Source organism: Haemorhous mexicanus, chromosome 1 (assembly GCF_027477595.1).
Source record: "Haemorhous mexicanus isolate bHaeMex1 chromosome 1, bHaeMex1.pri, whole genome shotgun sequence".
Classification (NCBI taxonomy): Eukaryota; Metazoa; Chordata; class Aves; order Passeriformes; family Fringillidae; genus Haemorhous; species Haemorhous mexicanus.
In genome coordinates this window covers 115,966,901-115,984,122 of record NC_082341.1, presented here as the reverse complement: position 1 = coordinate 115,984,122, position 17,222 = coordinate 115,966,901, and the positions used below count along the sequence as shown (strand labels likewise).

The window sequence follows — 17,222 nt, the reverse complement described above, 5'->3', positions numbered from 1 at the left end:
AAACATTTAGACCAGCCAACAGAAGCAGCTTTTCCCTGAACCAGTGTGCACATGGAGTAAGTCAGCTGCATTTGGACTCTCTGGATTCACACAGATCACCTGTCCCAGTGATGCCCTATGGGACAAGCAATGTCCCAGCCTTCAGGAGCTGGCTTGTCTGTGCACATGCCAGCCATCTGCACAGAACACATTCCTGAGTGGCTGTCAAACCTGGCTGCTGGTTGTTTGGAAATCTGCAGAACACAACGTGTACAACCGAGGCACTGAAAATTTAGAGAAAGTTTTAAAGGTTCCCCTATCTGCCTGCTTGGAGAGGCATCTTATTATACTCTACCTGTGTTGTGCCCAGGAGGTAAAACAAGTTATCCTAAAACCTCCTGGGATTCTGATCACTACAGAACTTTGATCAAGTGCTAATAATAAAGAGTAATCGATAGGCTAACAATACACTGAAATGTGGTCTTTTCACTTTCAATATGGTACCTGACAAATCCACCAAGGTGTATGAGTGTGTAAAGATCTCCAGTAAATTTTTTCTGTTATACAGTAATTTAATTTACAACAGAAGTTCCTTCTTCCCCTGCTGTCAGTTCCTGACCATCTTGTCTTACCTCTCTTTAACCTAAGACTGAGGAGTTCTCTGTGGGTGGCAGAAGCCATCAGTCTCTCCAAGGAGCAGCACTAATGACAGTCAATTCTGCAAAAGGGAACAGCGGGTGATCCACCCTGAGCGCTGGGCTGGGAAACTGTTGTCATCCACTTGTCACCCAGATGCTGGCAAAGTGTTTCCTTTTTTAAAAACATGCTTTGAAATAATTTGTTTGAAATGGTGAACGAAGTATGACAGATATAAAATGAAATAATAAAATATATAACTCTAAGCTTCTTAGTATTTTGATAACAAGGAAAGAAGTAAAACTCTGCCCTGTTGCTAAGAAGTCAACAATAGCTTAAATCCACTGATTACATATAATTTTCTTATTTTAAGAGTTAAATGTATTTATGAATTAAAGACCAATGTGCAAACAGCAGACCTATTGCTACATGTACTCCATAGTCAGAAACTTTCTGTCACTTGAATACAATGGTATTTCTAGACTGTGTGCCTCTATTATTCTTGTGATCCCACTACAGAACTACTCTAATGAGAAAGGCTTTATTTGAAGCACTGTGTGATCAGGCCTCAGTCTGACTTATTAGTTCCTACAGAAGGGCTTTGCAAGTGTCAGCTCTCAAATAGCTGAAGAACTCACGAGGTAACAAGACTTGGTCAACAGATATGTACAATACACAACAGCTTTCTCATTTCTCTTTAAAAAGGTCAGCCTGCCTTACATTCGAGTTGTCAGGTCAGTTTGTAAAATATAGATCTGGTAAACCTGAGAGTGAATACAGCAACTGAATAACAGAGACTTTCAAAAAATGTTTCCAGAGTGTTGGAATTCAAGACATTCATTCCTCTAGCTGTCCTAGATTGCCAAGACCCCTGCCAAGAAGCTCAGAGACCCTAACACAGAGACCAAGACACCTGTAGTTTTAATTATGACCCACGGAGCAAATTACCAACCTTATATGAAGATCTGCAAGCCACAAAAGTATAAGTAAAATAATAATTCGTTTGCCACAAAGTGAAAAATAGATTTTTGAAAGTTTTTAGAATAAGAGTTCAGGAGGCAAGATGGAAGGATCTGGGTGTCTCCAGCCTTTCACCTTCTTCTTCTTAGCCTCCATCTTCTGGGTGATGTTGGCGCTTTTAGATTGTTTTAGAATAGAAGCTCACTGACTAACATAGGTGATAAGTATTAGAAAGTAATTGTAAATATTGTACACGTAGTTTTTAGTATTAAAAAAACCACCAACCCGAGAGCAAGCAGAGTGCCTCTGACTGTCCTGCTGAGCGGACTTCAGCATGCCAAGAGAAAAAATTTTATAGATAAGATACAATAAACAACCTTGAGACCGAGAACTGAAGAGCTCTGTCTCCTTCGACCGCCGGGCTGGGACAAGAGACTTTCTGACGTATCTCGGGGTCACTCTGACCAGCTAGAGTCCCGAGACCAGAGGAGAACCAGAAGCCGCGTGTGAGCCCTCCTGGAATGCCTGAGCCCCAGAGTGCGGGGCAGGCACAGACGGAGCGCAAGAAGGCAGGAGCGCCGCCGAGCCCGCGCCAGCCGGCGGGACGCGCCGCACTCGCTCCTGGCGGGCCCGCCACAGGATGGCACTCCTGGGTGTGTTTTAAATGCAGCACGCTGGCTCCAGCCTTTTAACTCTCTCCTGGCACAGTGTCAGGCGAGATAGCGCGGATCAGAGGCGGTGCGTGCCCGCCGCTGTCTCCCGCAAATGGCCTTGTCACTGTGTTTAGTGGAGATGCGGCCGTGTGCGTGTCCTGCACGGGCGATCACAGGCAAACAGTGCCAGAGCCGTGCGGTGGGAAAGGCAGAATGTCTTCATGTTGGATGCCCTCATTACAGTGATAACATCTTCTCCAGCAGTATGCTTCTTCAAATGCCAAGTCTGACTTATACCACATCTTCCTTTCTTCAATAGTTTTCTTTTTCCCTCTGATACAATCGCTGCCAGCTCCATCCCCCCCTCCAAAACACTTTGCATGCCACAGGGGGACTACAGCTTGCTTGGCACTGTTATGAGCCAGAAGAAGCAACCATAGAGGGAATGCAAATGTTAACAAATTGGGTTATTTATGGTTTTCATTAATTTTGAAGCAGTGCACGTTACCAGCTTAAGGATACAGGGTGTTATCCCAAATCTCATATTAACTGCTGTTTCCTTTAAAAAATAAAAAATAGCTTGTGATGATAAGGGAAAATGTGATTTAACAGTTCTTTACAACAATTTCTTACCTAATAGCTACAGAAAACAAGTTGAGATTACATTATCAACCTTCAAGGTTCAGTCATATCACAAAGGTCAATGAAAAAGAATGAGCACCTATTATACATTTAGAACTGCTTGAAAACAAAAGCCCTCCTTGGCACATATCCTGTTTTTCAGAGTGTGATCCATGGTTACTTTGTTTTCTGTAATATTATTTTAAAAAATCATTTAGGGTTGGCCAGACTGTAAACAGCAACAAGGTACAGAATATTAATGAAAGATGAATCGTGCACTTTCTTGAATATAAAAGATGTGATATTTTACATATATGCAAATTCTTAACCTGATCCTTATTCTATTACTTTAAATATTTTCTTATGTAATGTGGACCAAATTTGACCCATAACATTTTCATCTATTAAGAATAATTAGAGAAGTTCTTAAGCTGAACTTAATGCTCAGGTAAACAGTCTGATACCACAACTACATATTCCATCCCCAGAGCAGAAGAGACATACTAAAGACTAATACCATATGTTTCCCTCTTCTGAAGAGTTTGGTTCAGTCCAGAGGGTTCCTGGGACAAAATCCCAGTACCAGCTTCAGTTGTTGGGAGTGAGAGCACTGCTATACAACAGGACATTCACAGGACTTTGGAGAAAAAGCATCTTTTGTCTGAAGTCATAAGGACATTTCAGACTGATCTTATTTAACCTTTTGCTGAGATTGGTAATCAAGTTATTAATTACTGTCATAGGTTCCAGCTTTCATAGGTATTTAATCATGTATTACATTTGAGAACAATGCAATTTATTTGCCCCAAAATCTTCTGGAATATGAGCTATAAGCAGCTTGGAAAGAGGGAAAGATGGATCCTGGTATCTGGAATATCCATTCCTGGGATATCGATTTCATTTGAATAGGCAGCCTCTTATACAGAGAGACTATCCAGAATATTTGACTAAACTCTGTTTTTGTGTTCACACAATCTTTCCAGATTTTCTCTCCTGACATTACTCACATTCAAAGCAATGTCTTCTCCCAGAGTGGGTCGGTGCTCCATTTCCCCAGCTGATTCATTCCCTCAGTAACCACGACTCCCAAGCCAGAAGGCAACTGCAGTGTCTCCCCTTAAAATACCATGCTCTAAAACTTCCCGTCTCTTGAGAAAATAAGGACTAGGCCAAGAAGAAAAGTTACAGCTGATACAAACATAGCTCAACAATCAGCCACACTGAGAAAGGCAACAAGACTGCAGAATGTGAAATGGCAGATAAATGAGATTTAGGTGAAGTTTCGCACATCCATCCTTCCCCCTGTGTGTGACAGAAGCTCTTTAATGATGTTGTCAGGGCCCCTAGATGGAGTAAGAGTCTCGATGTACATGGCCACTTATCTGTCATCCTTTATTTTACACACTCAGTCCTTAAAGACATCCTGCAAATCCAAGACAAAATAAAAGAGTTTCAAGGCAAAATATAGATGAATGAACTGTGGAAAATTAAACTTGGGGAAGATCAGGACCTTTACAAGAGATGCAGTATGATACTAGTGTCAGCTTCATTTATCAGAAATTGAGTTCAACCTCCTCAAACAATACACACTGAGACACTGATTCATTCTTTCCTTTGTGCCATAGTGATGTCAATGAGTTCAAAAGAGTAACTTTCAATTTACTCCCTGTCAGGAAAAGAGACATCCATCTATCCATCCACATGGACCAAAGAAAAGGCTGAGCAGACAGAGAACTTCTGTGAAATTAGCCTACACTTTTCTCGGTTAAAGGGCCAAACACTCTGCTAGAAAACCTCTGCAAAAATAGTATCACAAATACAACTCAGTCTGAATTCAGACTAGGAGTGCCTTGATTCAGCACAAGGAAAAAGGCCTCTGCAAAGCCATTGTATATCACAAACATTAATGTCAGGAAGCTGAATGTTCATTGTATAGAGACCCAGGACTGTATTAATAACAATACCCACTGAGGACATTATATTGTGCAGTCTCTTCACACTTATAAAAGCAGGAAATTATTTTTATAGCCAACATCTTCTGTTTTCACAATTTGTCCTAGCATACCAGATACTTGCTGTATGAAATCTTCCACTAAGACTTAATGAAAATAAAACTAGATGCAGTAAAATATGATATAATTGCTAAGTTAAAGCTTCTTTCTGAATATTCTGGGTGTTATGAAGTTGATCTATATTACTAGAGTAACACAAACTTTTAATGTAACTGAAAACAAAATGAGCATGCAAAAAAACCCACTCATTGGGAATTACAGGAGAAAATGATAAAAAAATGACATCTGGTCCCACATTCTGATTTTCCTTCTGAGGACTGTTTGCTTCTGAAGAATCCCATAATTGCTAAGAATGTTCACCACTGTCTGTGGCTGGCTTCCCAGTGGGCTGGCTCCACAGTGGGCTTATTTGTAAAAGTTAGTGGAGACAGGAATGAGGCATGGCTGGAGACAGATCAGACTTTCTGCGTCAGGTTGTGATGGAGACCACTGTTTAGGCAGGAAGATGGTGCAGACTGTGTGGTTAAGGTGGAGGAAAGCTGTGTAGTACCTACTCGTTCTCCTGAGCTGACTTATGGTTTAAAAACCAGGGACAAAATTCCAGCAAAATTCCCAGCTTGGCAGATGCAATGGAGAAGGAGTTCAAAAACACAGGGTATTCAAAACAAAACTCTTCAATTTATTTACTGGAAGGGTTGCTAAGCGTTGGAACAGGCTGCCCAAGGAGTTAGTTGATGGAGTCACCATCCCTGGGGGTGTTCAAGAAATGCCTGGATGTGGTACTAAGTGCTTTGATCTAGTTGACAAGATTGTGATGGGTCAAAGTTTGGACTTGCTCTTGGAGATGTTTTCCAACCGAAATAATTCTGTGATTCTGTAAATGCAGTGCTACAACTCACAAAATAGTCCAGCTTATCATGTCAGGAATTTTTAAGTACATAAAAACTGTCCCTTAGGTGTCTACAGAAAACATGTGTGTATGGACTGAGCTCATGTATGACTCCTCAAGAATAATTGCTTTGAGTCCAGAATGGAGACACAGGGCTTCAAGATGAAGGTCCTTAGGAACAAAGGACCACAACCACCAAACTCACTGATAACTGCTCCAAAGATGACTTGCTAATTCTTTCCCCCCTTGCCACATAAACAGGATGTCATACAGAAAAAACCCCAAGAGAATGACCTGTACATGACAGTCACACTGCTTAATGCACTCTGACACATTAGGGAGGTGCTCATGTGACATCAGGGCAGACCCAGCAAAAGACCCTAACAGGACAGATCAGAACAGCCCAAGAAAGGGAGCAAAGGCTCAAGTGTAAGAGAGGGTTTGCCCAAAAAAGGGTTCTTGGAACCAAGAGAATAGCAGGGAAAGAGAGAGCAGACAAGGGAATAAGGGTTGCAGAGAAGTCAGAGATAAAGCAAATGCCACAGATAATGACATGAAGCTGAAGAAGGGACAGGGAAATAGTGAAGGAGACTGAAAAACACAGCTACAGATTGAGGGGAAAAACATGAGGGTGAAAGAAGAAAAAGCTCTCACACAAAGAATCAGAAGATACAGTGATTCTGTGATCACCAAGGTATTGGTTTGTTTCCACTAAACAGTATGTCTACATACATTTTGCAATTTTTAGACTGTCTACAAGATTACCAAGATAATAATAGTAATAATAATAATTAATAATAATTTTTCTTTTCTTTGGAAGTATTTATTAAGAGGACCAATGTGAAATAGGACACAAAAACTTTCTGGCCAAAGGCTGCCAGATAAAGGTGAGTGATGCCTATTACCAGAAGCAGATGTTCAGAGACGTGAGTGGGGAACAGAACAGACTGTCCAACCTTACACATTCATCAGGAAAGCCATCAGAAATAGCACAGTGAATGGCAGTCTTCACAGAGTTCAGGAAGTCAGTAAGAAGAGATTTTCAGCTATGATCCAATTACAAAAGCTGTCTGCATTCAGGCAGAGCTGTGCCACCTGTGTAGCAGAGGGCAGCATGTAGGTATACTTGTGACGTGACCTAGGCCACGTGTCTGTCAACTTCTGACTTAAAGAAAGCCAAATCAGTCATTTTCCTCTTTAAAGAACAAAATAATATTAGCTGACAATCTCCTGCAACTCCTGCTTTCAACAGGAGCTACTTGGAATCATGGGTATGTTTGAAAAATCAATCTCTAAGCAACAGAAAATGTAAGTTTTAAGGTAGATATCCTTGTTTCACTCCTTTTGACATTAAAATTAATTCCAAATATCCACTAATAGTTCTTGTCTCAGTCTTGGATGAGACAGACTTGCAGTGGCAGCCTTTAAGAGCAAGTACTCAGGGACATCTGAGATAACACAACCCTCTTATGTAACAAGAGTACACTTCATGCTAACACTGAAGAAAAGGCTGAACAGCAGTCCCTCAATGAACATGCCAAATATCCAGGTTATATGCCAGCTCTCTAACAGCTATTATGATTGTCAAGCATATTAATAAACTTTTACAGTTGAAAGAAAAAGAAAATCTGAACCTATTTTCAGGATATTGTGCTCTGAGTGAACACTTACAGACTAAGGATTTGTCTGCAGGGAATATGCTAAATCAAGCCCTTTTGAACTTTTGATTAAATAATTGATGCATAATGCAGAATGTATAATATATGCATCCTTTTTCCATAGTTGCCTGGAAACCCATATGGAACAGTACTAGCAATTCCAGAAGCATTTAAGTCGTTGGTGAAGACAAAGGAACAAAAAAGTTTTAAAAATCATTAACTCATCTCTCTTTCCATTCTTCAAATACTGCAGGATACCAGAATTAGTAACTTACACAATGGTATCATGACTCTTGTAACATAGAGTGGCTTTTCTTTTAAAGCTTTTTCTCTTGGAGCCATGTGAATAATGTTACTCACTGTAAGGGAACTTGTAAGACTCAGCTTTCATTAAAATAGAAAACAAAGAACACAACTAATACTTCCAGCCTCTAGCTTTATGTAATAGTAATAAGCAGATCATAGAATATACAAGGTGGTCAACAATGAAGAACAAAAATAGGAATGCAAAATGGTAATTTTCTTTCCAAATTATAGGATTTTAAGCAAATCTCATAAAAGACTGATCACTCAGGGTTTAGAATATGAGACTCCCATGATCACAAATTCAAGAGGCAGATTGCTTCAAATTGCAGCCAAGCAGACCTTTTGCACTTCTCAAGTAGGCAACACTGCTTGTCATTCAGTTTGATTGCTCTGTGACCCAGCCTGAAACTATCTTGTGCTTTATTGCTTCCAAAATGAAATGAAAAACAGCATAAAACCCAACAACGAGAATAGAGCACTAACCATGGAAACTACAGTGATGAAGGATTAAATTATTTAATCTAAACAACTCTGTAATCATCATAATTTGAAGTCTCTGTTTCTGATGGTCATCCTGAGTAAAAGAAAAAGAAGGGCAAGCACAGAATTGCATGGGCTGTACAGTTCTTGAGATATGAAAACAGGACAGTGACAGTGAACACGTCCTGCCATGGCAGGGATTTTCACAGGATTCTTGTGCCTTTGCACACTTGTTGTGCCCTCTGTTTGAGAAAAGAGCTTTTGTACATTTGTTGTGCACAATTGAGAAAATCAATACTCACTGAGTCAAAGGATAAATGTCTTTATACTATACTGGCAAGAGGTCTTGTTTGAGTAAAGAGAGGCAGTTACATGGTCCTAAATCAATCAACATGTAAATATGAAGGATTTGATGGTTAAACATCTATAGGACAGACTGGAACACTTGTGTGTGTCCTCTAGATTTGTGTTTAGGGAACTCTTTTGGATGTGTAAACTTGGTGCAGATTTTCTCATGCAGAAGAAGAAAGTTGAACCTGGATGTCCTGTTAACTTCCTCAGCCACTGGATAACACAAAGGTCACACACCATTTTCAGTGAAATCAAGACTTACTTATCCTTTCCTTTTACTACAAGTACCAGATAATGTGACTTTTCATTTTGTGGTGAATGGCATGTTGAATGGGATGGGATAAAATGATACATTAAGTGTCAGCCCAGCATAGAAAAAATACAGTCAACCCCAAGCCCTAGCAATTTTATTTAGGTAAAATCAAATAATTTTTAAAAATTGCTTGCTGTGATGATGGGGGCCTGTAGCTCATACAGGCTGATCTAATCATTTCATACCCAGATAGTTTCTAGGACAAACCCATTTTCAGCAGCTTGCTGTAGCATTACAGGAGGTCTAAGAGTACAGACAGAGAAGAGCTTTAAGAAAAGCACCTAAAAATAATGTAATTACAGTAACTGTCATTCATTTTCACTAGGAAATTATTACATTTCAGGAGGGGAGAAATTATCCTCACTTAAAACAAATGTAAAAAGGCAGATCAGATCAGGGAAGCACCCAAAAGCTTGTATAGAGATTAAGCTGACATGCCTACATGCCTCAGCGTGACTACCCAAGCCCAGAGGAAGCAGAACAAAGGGAAGGTGGAGGTGGAGGAGACTGCCTTGGACACACATAAGGTTTCCATCATAGTCATGGCAGCTGTGCTCCCTATGAATAGAAAACAAACCCTGTACTACAACCTGGATAGGCCAAAAGAATTAAACAACAGCAACAAAAAATCATTCGCACTGAACAATATTAAAGGGAGACACCAACACTCTAAGGTGTTGAGATTAAACTGCCAGAAAAACAAGCTCCCTTTTTGTCTGCTTTAATTAAGCCACATGTTACCATCACTAGCACAGCTTTTGATTCACACTTTCAACTGTACATGATTTATTCTGATCCAGGGAAATCAGCAAAATCTGCTTTTGCTGTCACAGTCACAGAATGATCTCACAACACATTTAGGATCGTTCATCAAGGACAGCAGTAGTTTTCCAGCCATACAGTTCTGTATTAGTGAGTGATATTTAATGGTATAATGGTTTTGATTATGATATGTTGTTATGTCCTACTCCTGGTTGTCATCATAGCCCAGAGGGAATTTGCATGTGAACATGGTATTTCATCTCAGCATATTAATAAATTCACTGAGAAAGAAGTATTAAAATAAATCAATGGCCCAATGATCCCTGGGAAAAACTATAAATTGTGGGTTTGGTGGTTCCAGATACTGGTGAATGTCGAGAGATAGGTCTAACTGCAGTCATTGGTCTTTCATTCTTGTTTTAGGAAAGCCTAAGATGCTTCTGTGCCTGGATGCCATGGATAAGCAGCAGCAAATCAACCTTGCCAGGACAGCATTTTCCTGGCAGTAAGGGGTGCTGAGCAGGGGCTGTGTTTGCTGAGAATGTACTCAGGAGCTCCAAAACCTGCTCCAATGCACCTGCAGTGAAGTAAAGGACAATACTCTCCTGTTTGGCTTGGTGAGAGCAACATTGGTTCATAGGGTTTTCAAGTTCTGTGACTGTTTCAGATCTCATGGTGCTCACCTGTGGTTTTCCATCTCCCTTCTTGACTCTTGCAGTGTGCACTATCTAGGACCACCTTTGAAGCACATTTAGAAAACCTATATGGTAAAGTCAGCTATTCCCATTTGGTACAGTACAGACTGGAATAAACATGCAGCATGTTTCATCAGGTTCCTGTACCTGTTTCCTAGTTGCTTTTATTACCCCAAATAATAAAATTTAACCTCAAATTATTAGGATGCTGCTATTTCCAAGATTAAATCAAAGCCATCCGCCAGTAAAATGGCCACAGTCAGCTCATACACTCCTGGCTTTACATTGTGGGATTTAAAGAGGACATAATCACCAGCAATGTGTTCTCCAAGGTCATTCTGTCCACAAGTCTTCATATTAATTTGGAATATTCATGCCCAAATCTCAATATTTTCTCTAGAATTTAGTATTTATTTTATTTTCTTTCTTTTTTTTTTCCCCAAAAAGGCATCTATGTCTTGTGCTGTATTTATAACTAAGGGAAGACTATTGCTATTGCAACAGGTCTATTGCTACAGGAATTCTACAAAGCAATCAGCAAGTAGTCTGCAATTATCTCTTTCTATTCCCATCAAAAGTACCTATATTACCTACAGAGTTTCTCTTTTCATTATTTCCAATTTTAGAAATTGTCAGCAGAAATAAAAAGTATAAAATTAGTTTATATTCATGGTGAATTAACAAGGTTTCCCAGCTTTTAGGATTTCTGCATTCAGAATTTTGCATGTCTCCTGCTTTTGGGATTTTTGTAACACGTTGTATCCCACATTTGGGCACTTACCAGATTCAGCACTGTGGCAACAGTAATTTGTAAAGATTTTTATTATTTATTTGCAGTGTTAACTTAAGTAAAGAGGAATTCTTAAATTTGCAGGAATTTTTCTTTGAAAGTTAACATCGGAGATTTTTCAAATTTATCTACTTTTTTATGAGTGCTTAAGAAGAATTTTTTGCTTTTCTGAAGAATAAGGATGGACTAGATTAAATTCCATCCTGTTTGACAAATAATTGAAATGACTGATAATGATTTTTTTCACACCTTGATGATTGTATTTGAACTGTCACTTTAAAATGCTCAGAGACATTTTTATAAAAGAAGTACTTTCCGCAAAGAGAGTATTTTCCCAAAGCTGTATAGAATTTTCAGAAAGACATATAATTGCAATTTTGAAGACTGTTGGCTAAATATCTGCAGAGAAATAATCTTCTTGTGAAAATGAAATAATTTTACAAAGCAAATTATTTGCTCAACAGTGGTAGTACTCAAGGTGCAACATATATAGTGATATTCTGGTAAAAGGTGGCAAATAGTCATATTCTCTCTTATTTTTACCCAGATAATTTACCTAGTTTCAGGAGAAACTCTGCAAGAGAGAATGGCTCTCAGAATATGATTTTTGCCCATTGCACACTGCCTTCTTTGCCAGTAAAACCCAGCCTGCTGCTGAAGGTTTCAGCGAAAAACTGCTCTTGTACTGAGAGAATTCTCAAAGGGAGGCCAGGAGATGAACCTGTGTCTGTGTCTGCATTAAAGGCAGCAGAAACAAATAGTGCACTGTGTGTGATAAGTGAAGCTGCCTGTTAAATGATATCCCATGCCTGCCTATGCTAATGGGCACCTCCGGGTAAAAAAGATGGTGCTAATAAAGCCTCTGCTCTGCTTTCCTTGGAACAAACACTTCTGGCACTCAAAGCAGCTCTCTGCTTCCATCCTCATACACCTTCAGCCTGTAGCCAAGAGCAGCTCTCAGCCATTTGTTAAATTAGCTCTTTAAAGGAACCCCTCAAATACAGTCTTTCCAAGCAATTTTTCCCCAGTAAGTCTGGGCCAGTGTGCCAGGGCAGGGCAGGAGGGCACAGCTGAAAGAAGACAAGGATGGCTTGAGTGACAGGAGGTGCTATGCACTGGGAGTGGAGCAGAACTGTCTTTTGAGCTTTTTTCTTGTTATATTCTACCCTAAATGAAGCAGCACAGATGCAGCAGAAAGGCTTTTTTTCCCCATGACCCCTTTTTCTTTTTTGTCTCATTACTGCTGGGTAGAGCGTAATGACAGTATCTGTAGGAAGAAAAAAACCCCAAAACAGTAGCTGATATGAGCCAGAGGTCTGATATTAACCATTTCAAGGGCAGTGCTCAGTTGGTGGGTCTATGTTTTGCAGCTCTTTCTTGGGCAGCCATTGCTTGAATACCTGCCAGGTGAATGAATGACTTCTTTTCCCATTGATAAGAGAAACAAGCAGCAGTCTACTCGAAACAACGAGAAGAAAACTATACTTGATGGTGAAAAGACACACACAATCCAGCCTGTTCCAGAGCAGCAGGCATTATTTCTTAAGTTGCACAGAACCTAATACTTAGCATGACATTTTAAGTTTCTCCTTTTACTTCTTTTTCCTTAAGAAGAGAGTGATACAGTATAAATCTTTAAACAAGATCAGCAAATTACTCCTCCTAGGTTATCAATGGAGACCAGAAGCTAAATCCCATCCCTGAGCTACTTGGCACAAGCTGGCAAGCTGCAGAGCATCTGCACTAATTCTCTATGAGGAGAACCAACAGTTCCACAAAAGCAGATCACAGTTCATAAATAAGAGGCACAAAATTAAAATTAATAACCAATATATTTTCAGCCAGACAGACACTCCCAGCAATGAGGCTATTGTTAGCCCTTGGGGTTTTTTTCATTTGCTTTGCATGCAGTTGCACACATACTTTGCTATCACTGTCCATTTAATTGGATACTTTTGTCACCTCAGACTACTGTATTCTGTTACCATGAAAATGAAGTGAAAATGTCATCCTCCTAAACATAAGATTTAAAAAAACCCAACTGAATGGAACATAATAGCGTCTTTCAACACATTTGCTCCTGAATGGGAGAAGCCAGCTGCTGGGCAGGTACCAAACCCCCCTGGGTTTTGTGTCTGGCAGACTGCTTATAATGTGATACCAAACCTTCAATTCATACTTCAGCTAAAGACATATTAAAAATATGAGAAGTGTGCTACCAAAGTGATTAAACAATCAGCTCCGTGGCTAATAACACAGTAAATACTCTCCAAAATATTTTCCATTGCAAGTTGGCCTCTCCAGTATGTTTGGACAGCATAAGATAAACATATCTGTAACACAGACAAATGTAACCCCAAAACTAGGAACTTAACAGGGTGGTAAATTTCTATCTACAGTGAGGATTTTTTAACATACTTGCCACTGTGTTCAGGGCAAGCATAGCCAGGTTGTCATTCCAGTCTGTATGTGAGGACTAAAACCCACTTGTTTTCTCTGTGTTGGTCCTCTCCCTACTACTACTGCTGGCAAGAGTGCCCTTGGTTAGGGTATTTTTTTAAGTTGGTGTGGAAAGGTCCAGTAAAGCACATTTACCCAAATCTGCCCTTTTAAGTATTTGCATACTATTTTGGATGGAGAAGGAAGGATACACTCCATTACAGATTTTATATGTATCTCACCTTTAAAGCTCACAGCACGTGACTATGCTAATAGAAAATGCAGCTGTAAAGGGAAAAAGACTGAATCTCAGAAGAGAAGTTAAAAAAGGTCACTAATCAAGTGGGAAATTTCCTAATAAAACCTAGGGGGATTAAGACAGATATGCAGAGATTACAAGCAGGTTCACTTTCTCAGAAGAGCTGCATTTAGCTGGCCTTCTGGAAATAGAGGGGTCTGACCAACATTGCACTTACTTTGCGGCACCCTAAATAGAAGAGGACTAAAAGCAGCATTTTTTCTCACAGAGCTGCTATAAAAGCATTTAATTTGCAGGGCCCTGCTGAAACTCACAAATGCTATTTCACAAGAACATTGGAGAATGCAGTTAACATACTTATTAATTAAAGCTGTGGCCTGCATCCTGCCCCACCCTTCCATGAGTGAATCACTGGCATATTTGAGGCAAGTTCCTTACATAAACAGGTTAATATTTGAAATCTGCCCAGGCACTCTGATTAGTGTCCTTTGCAATGCCGCATCACACAGCCCGGGTTTGTCAGTGGTGCAAAGGACAGACTGCAGAGTGCAATGGAAAGCTTGTAACAATGGCAGGTGAAAGAAGTGCTAGCATACTTACAGTTGCATTTCTTCTGAACAAATCGAAGCTTGCATGCTGTTCGGTAGGTGGACAAACGGATGCGATCCAGATCCTGAGCCCCTAGTGGAAGAGAATAACGGTGACATTTGTATGGAATATGACCTGTGCGTCCCTTTGCTAGCAGGGAAGCCAGGGAACAAAGAGGACACACGAGCTGCCTCGGTTTAACAATTTTCAAGGCTCTCTCCTTTGCAGAGAGAGTAGAGAGGAGTGAGGAGTAACAAGGGGAATGTCAGGAGCTACAGTGTTAAAAGAATTTTAGAAAGGAAGGCAAGGAATAGTCAGCCCACTGTGTCTGTCGCTTTGAAGAACAATCTGGTCAAGCTGCAGGCTAAAAGACACACTGGCCAGGCTCCAACAGCAGGGAAAACCTCAGTCGAATTTTAATATTCAGCAAAAAAAGCTCATAACAAATATCTTTAGCTGACATGCCACACCAGGGCAAGGTATTGCTAGCAAACCAAATCAGAAAATTTACTGTGCTGTAACATAAAGACTTATGGCAATCTGCAGAAGGGGGCAATGACAAGGGGTGTGCAGCCCTTCTCCACTTTGTGGATGTATGTTCTCTGCAACAGAGACCTCTGAGAGTCAGCTCTGTGCTCCACACAAAGCTTGGCCCTGGCTGCTGCAACATAAAGATCCAGTAACATTTCCAAAGCAGCTGTCCAAGAGATGGGAACAAACTAAGTGGCAGCAACCTCACAAACAAGGACAGGACACAGGGGCCAGTATGGGGGCAGAACCTGGCACAGTGTCCAACAAACTCACCCAAACAAGGTACAGTCAGAATGTAAGAGGGAATACAGCCCTGCTTCTACACAAGCTTCCTAAATGCTCTAAGATTTCTCAGCTGAACTGCTGAACATTTGGCCATGTTGGCATCTGTAGCAGAATACTCTGTCTAAGTGGAGGTAAAACAGCTCAAATTTTCTCCCATTTGCATAAGTTATCAGTGATGGATGGAGAAGGTGGATCATGTTGCTTCAGGTGTTCAGGAATGCTGAGACCAGCCTGGCTCCACAACCCCAAAGCTAAACCTCTGGGGACATGAAAAGCAGTCTTGCCTGACAGAAATCAGCACTGGAGAGGATGTGGCACACAAAGTTCCTGATAAAGGAAGCAACAAGTGATAGTACTGATAACTAATCTGAAGCTGCTGAGCTGGCAAGGGGAGTCTAGAAACATCTGACTGACAGTCAATCACTTTATATTATAAAAGCTCAGTTCCATTTTTTAATGGCAGGGACTTCTAACTCTTTCCTTCTGGATACATATGTGGCAATTCCTCCCTTGACTGGGGACACCCCTCAAGGCTATTCCTTCAGACCAAATGGAAGAGATTTGCCCACAGTGTTGATATGGGTGAGTAACAACAATCTATACTTAATAATTATTAAGCTATTTTTGAAATAATTTATTTAATAAATAGTGACCAATATAATTAGTTATAAATATCTATACTATCTGGTAAACAATTTTTATTAAAATATTTTAGTTTGTTATCATTATCACCAATTAAAATAAAGATTTATTTTATTCCTATAAATATATTTGGTTCACTATCCTTAATCCTGCATGATGAAGTCATATAAAGTATCAATTACATCTATGTAATGCTTAAGAAATAAACTCTTGACCAAGTCTGGGACTAGAATTGGATCAAACTCTACTCAGACTACTCTCTCAGAAGGAGTTTCCAGAGTGAGGTTCCTTCCTGAACCTTGTGACTCAGTTGGAGGGTTCCTTCCCTGATAAATCTTGCCTGAAGCTTCCACTCTGCCTGTGGCAGCATCATTCACCCACACTTTCTTAAACAAGGTCATCCTTTGGACCCAAATTTTTCAAATGTGCTCTGGCCTATGACATGAAAATGAGAATCATACTCTCTATTCTCCCCAAAGTCTGCTCTTTTCCTGACCAAATTCTCCCACACCATCTTCCCAAGGCTCCCAGCTACTCCCTTTTGCCAGTTACACCATCTGCTCCTAGGAGAAATTACCTTTGACTACTTAGCATCAGGTATGGGAAGTATTTTTGTGAGTTTTTTCCATCATATCCTCTATTGTTAAAATTATACAAGTTTTTTTTCCTTCTCCATTAGTACCTCATTGACAACTTTAGGGAAATTTCTTTGTAGGTGAAAGGGAGGATAAAGCTTGCAACACTAAGCTTTTCCTTTTTAACAGGAAAAATAAGTAAAATTAATGTAACTTTTTCCCTCTTAACTTCAGTGAAAGCTATCAATAAACTTCCAGTGCTCCTTTATAAAACTTCAGCCTTTTAACAAGGTGTAAAAAGTGAAAGCAAAGTGAGACTCTGGCTCATTAAGCTTCTGAGGTTGCAGTAATAATCCTAAACAAAGAAATTTGTAGGCAACACTGCTTTTTTTTTTTTTTCTACTATTTGCACACATAGTGGATGGTATTATTTTGATATTATCTGGGGAGAAAGTGTTGCTGATAAGACCCTGGAACGGACAATTTAATTTTGTCATGATTCACATTTTGCCACAGTCGGAGGTCTATTTGTCAAATGACTTCTGTAGAAAAGTGCCATCACTTATGTGATGGAGAGTCCTGATAAACAAATGCAAAGATGTCCAGGACTGAGCACAGCAAATGAGACAGCAAATTTGTAACTTCCCTACAGGATTGCCAGTGGCCTCTCCTTTCTTCTGCCTCCTGGCAGTGCCTCACTCTGTTTCCTTTGAATATGCTCATGTCAAGTAACGATGTTGGCAGTTTGCAAAGATAACAAAGGGACACGCTGCAACTTTGGCTGCTGTTTTCTGCCTG

At 40.0% G+C, this 17,222-nt stretch overlaps 1 protein-coding gene across 11 annotated transcripts in view; it reads right to left on the bottom strand.

The window, feature by feature from the left end:
* Positions 1 to 17,222, bottom strand: part of DTNA (dystrobrevin alpha) — a 223,238-nt gene that overhangs the window by 77,882 nt on the left and 128,134 nt on the right. For all 11 annotated transcript variants that reach the window (XM_059860149.1, XM_059860118.1, XM_059860159.1 and 8 more), the window contains one exon: positions 14,404 to 14,484. In XM_059860149.1, coding sequence (XP_059716132.1) covers positions 14,404 to 14,484 — 81 coding nt within the window. The remainder of the gene's footprint in view (positions 1 to 14,403; positions 14,485 to 17,222) is intronic.